The sequence below is a fragment of the Bipolaris sorokiniana genome (assembly GCF_000338995.1).
Source record: "Bipolaris sorokiniana ND90Pr unplaced genomic scaffold COCSAscaffold_6, whole genome shotgun sequence".
Lineage (NCBI taxonomy): Eukaryota > Fungi > Ascomycota > Dothideomycetes > Pleosporales > Pleosporaceae > Bipolaris > Bipolaris sorokiniana.
In genome coordinates, this window is record NW_006911900.1 from 35,602 (window position 1) to 48,343 (window position 12,742).

At 48.2% G+C, this 12,742-nt stretch overlaps 7 protein-coding genes across 7 annotated transcripts; 4 read left to right on the top strand and 3 right to left on the bottom strand.

Moving 5' to 3' along the window:
• Positions 1-1,006: 1,006 nt before the first annotated feature.
• COCSADRAFT_88941 (uncharacterized protein) lies at positions 1,007-4,603 on the top strand (the record flags this gene model as incomplete). The annotated part of the gene is made up of 2 exons (XM_007701039.1): positions 1,007-3,566; positions 3,636-4,603. 2 exons carry the CDS (start codon positions 1,007-1,009, stop codon positions 4,601-4,603), a joined length of 3,528 nt encoding a protein of 1,175 aa, XP_007699229.1.
• Positions 4,604-4,693: 90 nt separating this feature from the next.
• COCSADRAFT_312642 (uncharacterized protein) lies at positions 4,694-5,189 on the top strand. The gene has a single exon (XM_007701040.1). The coding sequence runs from the start codon at positions 4,783-4,785 to the stop codon at positions 5,140-5,142; it is 360 nt and encodes a 119-aa protein (XP_007699230.1). The 5' UTR covers positions 4,694-4,782; the 3' UTR covers positions 5,143-5,189.
• A 194-nt stretch (positions 5,190-5,383) lies between these two features.
• Positions 5,384-6,015, bottom strand: COCSADRAFT_44294 (uncharacterized protein; the record flags this gene model as incomplete). The annotated part of the gene is made up of 3 exons (XM_007701012.1): positions 5,384-5,529; positions 5,595-5,691; positions 5,743-6,015. Coding segments are annotated over 3 exons (516 nt in total), but the record flags the coding sequence as incomplete, so codon positions are not given.
• A 1,404-nt stretch (positions 6,016-7,419) lies between these two features.
• COCSADRAFT_189690 (uncharacterized protein) lies at positions 7,420-8,025 on the top strand. Its single transcript, XM_007701041.1, has 2 exons — positions 7,420-7,761; positions 7,838-8,025. Exon 1 carries the CDS (start codon positions 7,444-7,446, stop codon positions 7,747-7,749), a length of 306 nt encoding a protein of 101 aa, XP_007699231.1. The 5' UTR covers positions 7,420-7,443; the 3' UTR covers positions 7,750-7,761; positions 7,838-8,025.
• On the bottom strand, positions 8,025-10,313 carry COCSADRAFT_355719 (uncharacterized protein; the record flags this gene model as incomplete). The annotated part of the gene is made up of 5 exons (XM_007701042.1): positions 8,025-8,237; positions 8,508-8,586; positions 8,788-9,624; positions 9,831-9,942; positions 10,127-10,313. The coding sequence occupies 5 exons, from the start codon at positions 10,311-10,313 to the stop codon at positions 8,025-8,027; spliced, it is 1,428 nt and encodes a 475-aa protein (XP_007699232.1).
• Positions 10,314-10,549: 236 nt separating this feature from the next.
• On the bottom strand, positions 10,550-11,135 carry COCSADRAFT_189691 (uncharacterized protein; the record flags this gene model as incomplete). The annotated part of the gene is made up of 2 exons (XM_007701043.1): positions 10,550-10,954; positions 11,123-11,135. 2 exons carry the CDS (start codon positions 11,133-11,135, stop codon positions 10,596-10,598), a joined length of 372 nt encoding a protein of 123 aa, XP_007699233.1. The 3' UTR covers positions 10,550-10,595.
• A 380-nt stretch (positions 11,136-11,515) lies between these two features.
• On the top strand, positions 11,516-12,627 carry COCSADRAFT_312678 (uncharacterized protein). The gene is made up of 2 exons (XM_007701044.1): positions 11,516-11,865; positions 11,929-12,627. Exons 1-2 carry the CDS (start codon positions 11,523-11,525, stop codon positions 12,516-12,518), a joined length of 933 nt encoding a protein of 310 aa, XP_007699234.1. The 5' UTR covers positions 11,516-11,522; the 3' UTR covers positions 12,519-12,627.
• The last annotated feature ends 115 nt before the right edge of the window (positions 12,628-12,742 follow it).

Sequence of the window (12,742 nt, forward strand, 5' to 3'; positions counted from 1 at the left end):
GACAATGACAGCAACCCCCAAAACGGTGCTATGCTGCTGCGCACTTTTGCTGCTGAAATCCGCCCTCACTTTTTTTCCTCGCCCCCCCGTTCGCTCCCTCGCCGCCCCCTTCAGCCTCTCCCCTGCCTTGGTGCAACTCTGATTACATTGGTACCGGTACTGCAGGCTTGTGCAAGGTGCCAATAGATTGGCCCTGGGGTATTTGATTTGCTGAGTCGGTCGGGATACGCTAACGTGGTGGTGTTGCTAAGCCGGCTCGACGGAGAAAGTCGTGCCCTCAGTTCGCATTCATTGGCTGCCACCAGCCCAGCCTTCTGTCGCGCACTCATCCCAACTCACATCAGACTCATCGTCGCACGTCGCATTCATCGCTGCCTGCCCTCCCCTTTCCCGTCCCTCCCCAGCCCCCCGACCATCGACGACTGCTTGTCCGCCTGCCCTCGACAGCCCCATTGACTCGAGCCCGTCGCTGGAGATTCCGTCCGTCATCCGCCTGCCTTTGATTAAGGTTAGGCGCCAATCCGCTCCCTGGCATGTCGCTTGGGCGGCAATAAAACACCTATCGGTCTTTCCTGTCTGCCATTCGCACGTCGGGACTGCCAAGATTGAGTTGCAGAGATTAGCACCAAGGGAAGGAAAAAAATAAGGAAACAAACAAAGAAAAAGAAAAAAAATCTACGGTAGAGAGGGGCAAATGCGCCATCGCAGCATCAAGGCACAGAGCACGAACTAGGTTGGTGGACGCAGGAAGCCACAGTGACACATGATCGCGACACAGCATGCAGCTGGCGCCAAACCCATAGCACAATTTTAATCCATCCGACCCGACCTGCCAATTTCCCCGCCGCACGAATAGAAGGCCTGCCACCGCCTGTCTGAGTCACTTGGTCCTCGACACACCGCGAAGGCAACCACCCGACCATCAGACGGCTGGCAACGAGCCGAGACACCAGCCACACGGCGCTGCACAGCGTGGGACGTGTGCGAGAGCCAGTGTGAGAAGAAGATGCCATTGCCATCAGCGGACAATGGCGAGACGAGCAGCAGCCGCAGCAGGCAGAGAGCGCGCGCAGAAGTCAGCAAGCACAGGAGCATGTGGGATCACCTGAGCTTCCAAAAGATTGGCGCCTGGCTGAAAAAGGAGGAGCAGGAACCGCCGCCATCGTCGACCAAAGCCGCGAAGCCCGTCGAAGATAAGAACAAAGAGCCGACACGACCGCATTCGAGTGCTGGTTTGCTGGGACGCAGAGGCAGTAAGAAGGTTATTCCAGGGCTGCCTAGACCCTTGACGTTCAAGCGAATGCAGAGTGAAAAGAGGGATAAACTGCTCGAGGTCCCTGTCCCGGGCGAACACAGGAGAGCTGCCTCGGTCGATCGACAAAGTTCAGCACCCTCAAAACGAGACATTTCGCCGCCTCCCCTTTCTGCCCCTTCCATGTCAGCGCCCAACGTCCTGAGTTTGTGTGAAAGCCATGTGAAAGAAGAGCCGCACCCCGTCATGGAAGAGCGTACTATAGGTGGAGGTCCAGATTCGAATCTTCCACCCGGTGCACGTCAGGTCGACTATGGCATCGAGGAGCCCGAAGACTACATGTCTGCAGGCGCCTCTGTTGGGGAACTGATGCTGCCTCCTCTCCCTCCCCCTCCCCCTCCGCAACCATCGCAATCTCCACCTCCACCTCCCGCATCACTACCGCCACCGCCACCTGTTGAAGCAGTGGATACCTTTTCTGAGCATAGCTCACATCACTCAGGGTCCGTCATTGATGATATTCGGTTGCAGGAAGAGCTGGAAGCAAAATGGATATTGAACCTCAGTATGCACTTCCGGGACATGTCAGACCGCGAAAAGTTCTTTGTGACGTTTGCCGAAGAGCCAAACAGATGGAGAAGGGTCACAGTGTCCTGCGACTACCGAAACATGGAACCAGACTCACTTGAGGCAGATCTCAAGTCTCTCCATTACCAGCGTGACAAGAGTTCGCGTATTTATGAGGCCATCCGCGACTCTCTGCCAGCTATACAGTTCTATGACACCGTGACAAACCTGAAACTTGAAACGACAGATGGCCGCCTCCATGTTCACGTCACAGAGGACGTGAACGAAATCATTCCGTATCCAGCTGTTTCGGCGATTGTGCATCTGGATTGCAAGCGATTTCGTGAAGACGCGATTGCTTTTGACTCCCACATTTCTGGCTTTGTGTACAAAGTCTCGGTTAACAACCGGACACTAATCAAGAAGGAAATCCCTGGGCCAGACGCGGTCGAAGAATTCCTCTACGAGATTAACGCGCTTGTCAGCGTACAAAATTCCAAGTCTGTCATCAAGTTCGAAGGCGTTATTGTCGATCAGCGAAACGAGCTCATCAAGGGACTCTTGATTAGCTATGCCGAACATGGTGCACTGGTCGATATGATTTACGACTTCAAAACAACAAGTCATCTTTACTGGGAGCGCCGGGAGCGATGGGCACGGCAGATCATTCAGGGTCTTTCAGAAATTCATGAAGCTGGCTTCGTACAAGGAGATTTTACCCTGTCGAATATTGTCATTGACAATGATGACAACGCTAAAATCATTGATATCAACCGCCGCGGCTGCCCGGTCGGATGGGAGCCACCGGAACTTGCCAAGCTCATAGAGAGTGGACAGCGTATATCGATATACATTGGTGTCAAGTCTGATTTGTTTCAGCTTGGTATGGTGCTTTGGGCATTAGCAGAACAGCAAGATGAACCTGAGCGCCAGCAGCGACCGTTGACCCGCACACTGGATCGACGCGATACTGACATCCCGCCTTACTTCCGTGACATCATTCGAGCATGCTTGAGCGAGTCACCCCAGTCCAGACCGTCAGCCGCAAACCTACTCAAGCGGTTCCCCGAAAATACCCTAGAAGACGACTTCAAGCCAAGGGCTACTGTGAGAGACAGCATCTCCACGCATAGGAGCGACAAAGAGTACATCGATCCTAAGACAGCTGTAGACCTGGAGGATATTTCCAACCACCGTCGCCAGTCGAGACAACAGTCGTTCTTCGAAGAGGTTCATGTTCCACGCACAGAGTACCCCGAATCTTCCGGCTCCTATATCATACCTAACGAACGCTCTCAGCGCGGTCGTTCCCCGCATCCTCTCAGTATCAGCGACAGAAATAGGCGGAGCGACTGCTCACGCTCGCCCTATCCCGGCCATCGATCCGTCATGTCGTTGGATGACTCAGAGCTCGAAAATGAACTTGCAAGCCTACCAGCTAGCAGGGAAACACGATGGGAGCAAGTCTATGTGGATGGCGACACCAAGCTTGTTCAACGAGCTTGTGGTGACCTTGATGTGCATGAGTTTGTAACACAGGAGCCGAAAGACATCCGATTTGCGAGTCCACCAGGCGAGATGGAGGATTCGTTCATAGGCAGTAAGACTTCCGAAGAAACCCCACTGGGCTTGTCGATGGGAAGTGGACTTCAGCCTATTGAGTCACAGTCGATGAGAAACAGCCTGCAGGGATCGTCTGAAAAAGGACAATCTCACAGTAGCGGCAATGAGGCCTCCTTTAGTGAGCGTGTGCACCATCTTGCACAATCATGGCCGCAGCCATCACATACACCCCCTCAACCCGCTGAAACTCCAGATTATTATTATGACAGCCAACAACCGCAAAAGCCCGACTCCAGCACACTAGCCGGCCTCGAGTACGATGTTGCCATGGACTCCTCGGCACCTAGTACGGAACCTCCATCGCGGACGAGCACCGGATTCTCGATATTCGATCGACCAGAACCCCTATCAAGACGAGTGCGAACAGGTCTTTCGGGGTCACAAGGACACCGCATGCCTTTGCATCAAGATTCGGGGTTCGGGGAACCAGAGCGGGTGTCGTATGAGAGCGAACGGATACGGCATAGCCTTGATGGGAGTATCAAAGACTTGCAGTTTTCATCAGACGAGGAAGCACGTATCGATGAGAGGCTCTGGGATGAGAAGGATGGCACCCTGTTCGGTGAAAGTGTCCGTGGTACTGAATCGGAGATCAAACCTCAGGCGATACCCATTTTCACCACCCCAGCATCGCCCCACAAAGAAGAGAAGCAAGTTGTAACATCTGTGCCTCGGCATTCGATACCAAGCGTTGGACCGAAGAACATAGTTCGCGTCGCTGATGTTGAGAACAAGGCTTTGGGGGAAAAGACGTCGGATACTACGATCCGTCCTCCCAGCATCGGCGCATTAGATTCCCATCAAAGTATCTCCAAGCCAGTCGATTCCATGGAGGTTGTATCCAGCGATGTTACATGTACAAACAAGGGTGCAAAGGCGAAAACAGAGACAAAGACGAAGAAGATGACATCCAACACTGGCTCAGCAAAAGACACAACACAATCCCGCACACGGGCTGGAAAATTACACCGCGATCCTCTTGTCAACGATTATCTCTCTGCAACCGAGGACTCCGACAACGATGACAATGATGGTGGTAGGAAAGCGTCAAATGATTTGTCAGATTACCTTTCTCACTCCATTTCCTTTGACCAGTCTATTGATTTTTACATGCGCGAACACGAGAAGACACGGGTCGGTTCGCGAGGACCAAAAGTTTGAAAATTGCTGTTAGGATCGTTTTTACCCCCTCCTCTTCCTGCCTTTATCCAACTCCTCTTCTCCTTCTTTTTACCCCCAATTCAAAGGACCAAATGATCACACTGTATTACTCTGAAGTTTCATCCTCCATTCGCTTCTTTTTTTTCTTGGTCATTGTTCTTTGATACCTTTTCTGCCCCATGTTCTTCTTTTTATTTGATATCACCCAAATTATTAGTCTCACGACATCTTCTTCTCCTTTCTTTTTTTCTTTCCTTTGCCTAAATAGCTTTTGGTTTAATATACATGCATCTTCGATTCTCTGCTCTTGTCTTTCCTTTTTATTTTATGCCACCCCCCTTTTTGCTATATCAGATGGTACTTTGGTGCCTCTCTTCATGAATGATGTTTACGATTTCATTTTACCTCATCACACGGTTAGTATGCCATCTTTTTTTTATCTTTATTGTACGGCGTTGAGCGATTCGGTTCTTCTTGGTTTGGGTTTAGAGGCGTTTAGTCGGGGGGTGACGGTCGCTATCCTAGATTGCATTACGTAGCATTTTAGCGAAATTGCATGTTTTTCTTCAAAAACAAGTCTTTGTTGATTTTGTAAGTGTGCGCGTAAGTCGTGTTCATTTCACGTTGCACGTTCATGAAAGGTAGGTTGTTGAAATGCCTTCATGCTATAACTTAGGCCACCCATTCGCTAGGATCATGAAAAACTGCATCTGGAGGCGCTTGAAGCTTCTCCTGTAACTCCTTTACGAAAGCGGGATGGTCTGCATCCCACTTCGCTTTCCACTCGAGCAATGAATCGTAACTATTGCATTGATGCTTATTAGAAAATCTAATAGAGCTGTTATGCGACCCAGTCCATACGGTTGGTATCACCCCTATATCAGCTGCACACATCAAGGTCTCGCGAATATTGTCCAGACAATGATCTAATAGGACAAGTTAGTACTGTTCTATTATAAAATCATAGATTGTTGCACTCAGAACAACGTACTAATATGGCTTACACGGAACCACTCCGGCACGAGATTATCATCCTCGTACTGGCGGTAGTAGGGTTTGTTGAAGTAGAGGGCTTTTCGGAGCTCATCCTGTCGCACCTTAGCAATGCTTTGATAGCGTAAAGGTAGAACTGTACTTACTAAACAATGTAGGTCGTGGAAGGCTTGAACAAACACGATAAATCCTTCTAGTTCAGAATCGCTGCGATATGTTCCTTTTGGGTAGTATTTTTGCTCTCTGGGGTCAAGACCATGACTGATACCGACTGCTTTTGGAACAAGAAATCCAATATCGCGAACTCCTAGTTCTAGCCAAGCTCTGTCCACTGAGGGACTTGGCGGAGCTGACCATCTACTTGTCCCATTAACCCGATGCTCGCTGAATTGAGTTAGGATGTGGGATCTGTCAAGTTCAGGATAAATTCCTTCCACTTCAAAGAGTTAGTCTTAGTATATTTCGAGGACATGAAAACACGTACTTCTAGGCAAGTCTAAGGAGTATGATAAGTAGCTCTGGGATTTTGTAAATCTTGCAGTAAGAACAATTGAAAGTAGATTCGTAATAATAATAGCGCATACGGCTATTAGCCATGATTGCGTTTTAAAGCGTGATGGCTTCCTTGATACTTCTTCTTGGTGTAAGAGAGCGAATTTCTCGCCTTGCTCTGCGATATCTGGCAAATCATCAGAAACAGTTGACATAGTATTAATCAATCAAGTATGTTTGGCGGCAAGTCGCGTATAATCTCTTGTTTAACAAAGACTGTGGAATGTAAGATATCGTTTGTAGAAAAATAAGAAGTTAAGATTGAGCAGCATCGGACCCAATCGTAAGGGCAACGATAACTAAGCCTTCTCGTCATGAGACTTGGTATGATGATGCCAATAGTATACTACAGCTTAGTTAGGGATAGACACGGCTTGAAATGCGGATACCTCGTATAGGCTGACGTGACGCGTATGCTCTACGAACAAGGGGAGCGTCTTGGTCGACCGATCTACAATCTATACCGGGGTTCAGTAGCACATATTTGATGTACTTAGCACTCTAATCGGCAGGAGATTACTAGTAGGGCCGATTCAGCAGAAGTCCTGGTATCACGAAAGATCAGTCACTATGGAAGAAATCTCGTTACTTACATTACTGCGTAGATCTAATGTTGATAGCTTTTGAAGCATTGTTCTGTAACAAGTAACTTAAGCTCTGTAGCTGGTAGTTTCTTAATTGAGCTATAAGATTCAGTTGATACTGTATCATGCGTAAACGCGATTACAAAGTGTTTCTGATTGCAGCGGCTTTTTAGTAGTGCCGAGGATACTACGCTAGTAGCGTAAGCTTATGCTTATCACCTGTGCAGCTTCTTTGGGAAAGATTAGCATATATACGAGATAGTGATAGAATATTGACGTCTTTTATTACAGGGTCGATGGCAACCCCTCATGACACCATGAATAGTGATAATAGCAGCATGTCTATGCTAACGTGTATCCGTTCGCGACGGAAATCCCTAGGTCCTAGAACCGACCAGTTAGCTTATTTGAATCACAGGCTTCTGCCCCAAACTTGCAAGCTGATTAGTTGGTTCTGGCACGCAGGGATATTCGTAATGGAGAGATACACGGTAGGAAGTTTGACGATGATAATAGCGGCGATGAAACTGCGGTGTGGATTTCAATGTAGATCGAGTTGAGTTCTCGGCAGTTCACCTATACGCTCTCGATGCAATCACACGAAAAGAAGCAGGATTTACATTGCAAGAAAATATATCTATAAAGACGCCCCGTAACGAAAAACCTCTCTACACACCATTTTGTACAATCAAAACTTAAGTGTAACTCATAATGCATTTCTCTACCCTGTTTACTTTCACGAGTCTATTGGCTTTGTCTGTGGCCGTGCCCACGCAGCCATTGACTGGTAGAACTGAAGCTGTGGATTCCAACATCCTGATCAAACGTCAGTACAGCGCTGGCAACAGTCGCCCCCAAGCCGCGGATGTGGACAACATTCCGACCAAGCGCCAGTACAGCGCTGGCAACAGTCGTCCCCAAGCCGCGGATGTGGACAACATTCCGACCAAGCGCCAGTACAGCGCTGGCAACAGTCGTCCCCAAGCAGCAGACGCGGACAACATCCCAACTAGTTAGGTCATTGATATTGTAAGTGTGTAGGAGTTGTCTTGATATCGCATTTTGCATTCATGAAAAAATAGCTAAGCTACCTTCTCCATTACAGATGCGGCATCTTCGAATCTACCTAGCTTTTGTAGCATTGCAACAAAACTTTCCAGGCAATTCTGCGTTGTTGAGTGCTCTTTGCCCAGTATCCTTACCGCTAGCCCTAGCGTTTCTAGGTACATTTGTTCCGCCTCGTCGTATTTACACATATTTCCTAGCACGCCTGCTAAATCGATCATAACAACCTAATTGTTTATGTGCTCTTTGCCTAAGACCTTCTTTCCTAGCGCTAAAGTATCTCCAAGCATACGTGCCGCCTCTTCATACCTGCCTAATTGCCGTAGCACTGTTGCTAAGCTGACCATAGCGCTTACAATGTGCGGGTGCTCCTTGCCCATGATTTTCTTTTCTAATAATAATGGTTTTTTAGAGTATCTGTTCCGCCTCTTCGCACCTGCCTAATCTTCGTAGCACCCTTGCTAAGTTGTACATAGTATCTGTAGTGTATGGGGGTGCTCCTCTCCAAAAACTTTCTTTGTTATCGCTAGTATTTCTTGGAACATTTGCTCCGCCTCTTCATTCTTGTCTAGATCAGCAAACATTAAACCTAGGTTGCCCAAACTGAGTATAGTGACTACATGCTCCTTTCCAAAGTCTTTTTCACTCAGTGTTATCATCAGTCGATATATCTTCTCCGCGACTTCGAAATAGTCCTGGAGTCTTAGTACAGTTGCTAGGTTATTTTTGACATTTCTTGTCCATCCATCATCTTGGCCGAAAGTCTTTTCACGTAGCACTGTTACCTCTCTAAATATCGCTTCTGCTTCTCCGTATCAATTTTGCTTGAATAGTGCTACTCCCAGGCAGTTCTTGTAACCTGTAATGTATGGATGCTCTTCACTAAACACATTGACTGTTCTGCACAGCAGCTGACGGTGTATCTCCTCCGCAACCCTGTAGCGTCCCAGCATCATTTCGCATTGTCCTATCCGCTCAAGCAGATCCAACCCTGCATCTTGCTCGAAGATTTCAGGCACACCCATGACATATTTGGCATGAGGCAGGTATGGCGTCCACATTTCTCTTGTTCTGTGATCTCCAAACGGCACAATCTCTTTCTCTACCCACTTGAGCCACTGACTTTGTGATTTCAGCCAGCCCCGCATTGCCAAGTGCACCAATGGGTGGACGTTGAATGATATCTTTGGCCTTTGTGTCTGCGCTTGCTGAAATTCATACTTGTCCCCCGCAAACATTGGCTCAGTAACAAAAGCGTATGCTTTTAAAGTTCCAATCGCCTTCGTTTGTTCTAGCTGTGGCCCTTCGCCCGGCAGAATTGAGTCGGGTATATCGTTATTTGCTATGCATCCCATGAATGACAGGTAGTCAGCCGCTAGTTTGTCGCGTGATGTGATTTGGTCGAATGAGACGTACCAAGTTGTTGCGATGGGATTTTTCATTTCTCGATACCTTCCTTGGTCTTGGAAATGTTCACTGAGAAGCTGAGTCGCCTGTTGTTTGCTTGCTCGATATAGCTGTATATAGTCGGAGAGCTGGATGTCGTTCTGGTTGATGAATGCTGCCGCCTGAACGATTGCGAGGGCGAGGCAAGTAAGCATATTGAGAAATTCGTCTGTCATTACCTCATCCTCGACCAGATGTTGGTACTTTTCGAACAAGCGAGTTCTCAAGACCTCTTTTCCATCTCCATTGTCGAGCATACCTAGCTCCATGACGTTATTTGCAGCCAAGTTGTGTGCAGCCTTTACAAATCGGGTGGTAAAAATGAGAGAGCCCTTTTGGCTGTATGGAAGATAGTCGATCAGCTGATCCTCGTCGCTCCCCCTATAAGTGGGTTGAAGAGAATACTGTCGTCGTCCGCGTCGTCAACAACCATCAGCCACTGTCCAAAATTTTCGTCGCTCAGTCTTGCCTTGACAGGTTTTCTGACATCGGCCTTAGCATCTGTGATGCCAGGTATGCGAAGTAGTAGTCATATCTCTCGGTATGCCTGTTCAAAATCCGCTTGGTCGATTGCAGGTACCCAGAACACAGCACGCTGAGGCTGCTGCTCTCGTGTTCGATAGGCTGTCTCAAGAGCGAGAGCTGTTTTTCCGCAACCACCTAGGCCGTATATAGCATATCGACAGCAGCCTTCTGAAGCTGTGTGGGTATTTTAGTAGAGCAAGCTGTTTCCCGCGACCGACGAAGGACTGTGGTCTAGGTAGTGGAACAAACCATGGTGCCGTAATGTGTTAGCATGGTGCACATACGTCTTATCGATAATTCAAAGTTGTATTTCCATATCCCTACGTGGTCCATTGCCCTAAAAAGGCCTGCTACTGACCTTCAGGCTTCACTTCCATGTCTTTGACTGTGGCCGGCTGAATTCTGCAAAACAGCTCCCTAGTGAACGCAGCCGCATTACCAGCTGCATGCGCTCTCCACAAATCATTTTTGTGAGAATCTGCGTAATAGGAGATGCCACGGACAACAAGGCATCTTCTACTCGCATCAACACCTGCCGCTTCCATTTCCACACAAAGTGCTCCATCGCATCGCGCTCTAATCTTGCCATGCAGCTCGGCGTTCTGAATAACTGCATTACCGGTAGCAATCCTCCCTTGATGAAAGACTAGCTTTTGCAGGCCCTCCTCAGTTCTTTGGGGGCGTTGGACCAGTTTTCTTGCATCGCAATCTTTGCATCTAGATTCATAGCTGCCGACATGATGATATCGAGCCTTGAAGAGCTTGTCATGCTCGAGGCCTGGATGGGCAAATCTCTTCGCTCGCTTCGTGCGCTGCAGCCTGCGAAGTTAGACCTCGAAAGTAGTCTTTCCTATTTCATGATCGCTAGCAAGGACACTGAGTGCCTGGGTAAGTCTCCAATCTGGGTTTCGCATTGTCCTCGCCATGTCAAATCTCCCATCAACCTTGGCTCTACCCCTTTCGTGGTACACACACGCGGGTCCGTCGTCACCAGGCCATCCCATGACCACGTCTCCAAGGTGAATATCATCCAGAGCTTCGTCGGGGATCTCTTCGCGGGGGATACCGCCTCCAATGCCCACAAGCACCGCCATGCGAATGTTGGGAAATGTCTTAAATATAGGCCCAGTTAAGCGGCCAGCGTTGACATTACCTGTCCCTCCCTGTGGACAAGTCGCAACAACGACTGCGTGTTCATTGATAGTACCGCATACGTAATTATTTTCATCGTAATGAGTATCTTAAGGCGGTGTTGGGTGCTCCTCATCAAGCATCAGCGTCGCAGGAAAGAATTCGAGGTTGGCGGTAGGGCATATCAAAGCGACGTGGTAATCTGCACAGCTGGCGGGCGTACTGCCAGATGCCATTCTTGAAAGTACTTGTTATGACTTGGGCTGAAAGGAAGGTGGTACTATGTTAAAAAGACATGTTGTTTCAGTGAAAATGAGTGTGTGCAGCAAGGCAATGTCGCTTCAGCCTTGTCGCATTGATTCTGCCTGATCGACCTATTTCAGCCTATTACATTATCTCAGCCTTCTCAACACAGGATCATGCGCCGCATAGCTGCGCCACACATTACCCTAGTCGTTGGTTACTCAAGGCGCTTCTATCGCGAATCATGACCAAAGAAGTGATTAGGCTTGGGATTAGCATGCATGAAGGATCAAGGACCTACTTCCTGGGGTTTTTAAATATATAGATGATTTTCCTTCCTATAACTTCTGCCTTTTCGCACCCACCTTTACTACTTCAACATGGACGAATTGCCTATAGACAACGCGCGCCAAAGTCTAAAAATCAGCACGCACATCAACTTTCAAGATGCATGGATAGCCAGCACGGCTAACAAAAATATCACATTGCACAGCTTCCGTCGATTTAAAACTACGCATTTACTAAATTTACGTTTCCTAGAAGATGAGATTGCCCAAATGGACCACATTTTGTACAAAGCCGGCCTCAGCCTCGGCTTGCCTATCTCCTCGTCCAATCGGCTTGGTCTCAAGAAAAGCACAGGAGAACTCAACTTCCCAAAGACCGATGAAGTAATCACTCAAAAATTTATTGAAAAGCTTCGCAATCTGTTGAAAGAATATGGTACGCAGTCTCTAAACTTAACCTCGACTACCCACACTGACACAAAACCTGCATCAAAAAAAGACGAAGCCCTAGATGCCTTCAACAAAATCATGATGATGGAAACAAACTCCCTGATCGACGACGAGCTACTCTCCAGCATACATAGCGACCTCAGCCTACGTAAACCCATCAAACCATGCGAGATGTACAAGACAAGGCTAGTACGAGTAGATCTCGGAACGCGAGCGCGCACCGATCCGTTCCAGCGCTGGCTCCACAAGTCCCTACGCCGCTTCAGATTACGGAAGCTGTTGAGGAAATCCCAGGACATTGAAGACCCGGTCAAAGTTCGGATGAAGCACCACTACGACCATTACCAACCATGGTTGTACCCAGACACTCTTCTCATAGCCGAGATTACTGGGCGTCTACTCACCGCAGCATTTACAGCCGTGTTTCTCATCGCTCCTTTGGTTGTTCTGTCGCACGAGTCATCTAAAAACATTCAGTTGGCGATTATCGCGGCGTGGATACTTGGGCTGTCATTCCTCGTATCGCTTTTCCTCAAAGTGACCAGCTTCGAGATGATGGCTGTGGCAGCAGCTTACGCTGCTATTTTATCTGTTTTCGTATCCAACGTACCTACAGATACTAAGACAGTTGTAAACTAGTTAATCACAAGAGCGCTACGCATGTACACTATACTTATATACCTCAGTTAGACACTTCCAGGGCCACCTCTGCTTCTATCAACTGCCATCTCCTGCTTCCAAGCCAAAGTAAGATCGCGAAACCCTCATTCCAATCAGCAGATACAAATCCATCAGCACAAGCAAAGTCTCAAGGAACAGATCATAATGAGAATAAAGTTTGTTATTCGGAAAAAAAGGAAACA

Coding starts and splice junctions, on each gene's coding strand:
- COCSADRAFT_312642 (XM_007701040.1), top strand. CDS start 4,783: ATGTTCTTCTTTTTATTTGATATCACCCAAATTATTAGTCTCACGACA.
- COCSADRAFT_189690 (XM_007701041.1), top strand. CDS start 7,444: ATGCATTTCTCTACCCTGTTTACTTTCACGAGTCTATTGGCTTTGTCT.
- COCSADRAFT_312678 (XM_007701044.1), top strand. CDS start 11,523: ATGGACGAATTGCCTATAGACAACGCGCGCCAAAGTCTAAAAATCAGC. Junction 11,866..11,928: donor CAATCTGTTGAAAGAATATG/GTACGCAGTCTC, acceptor CATCAAAAAAAG/ACGAAGCCCTAGATGCCTTC.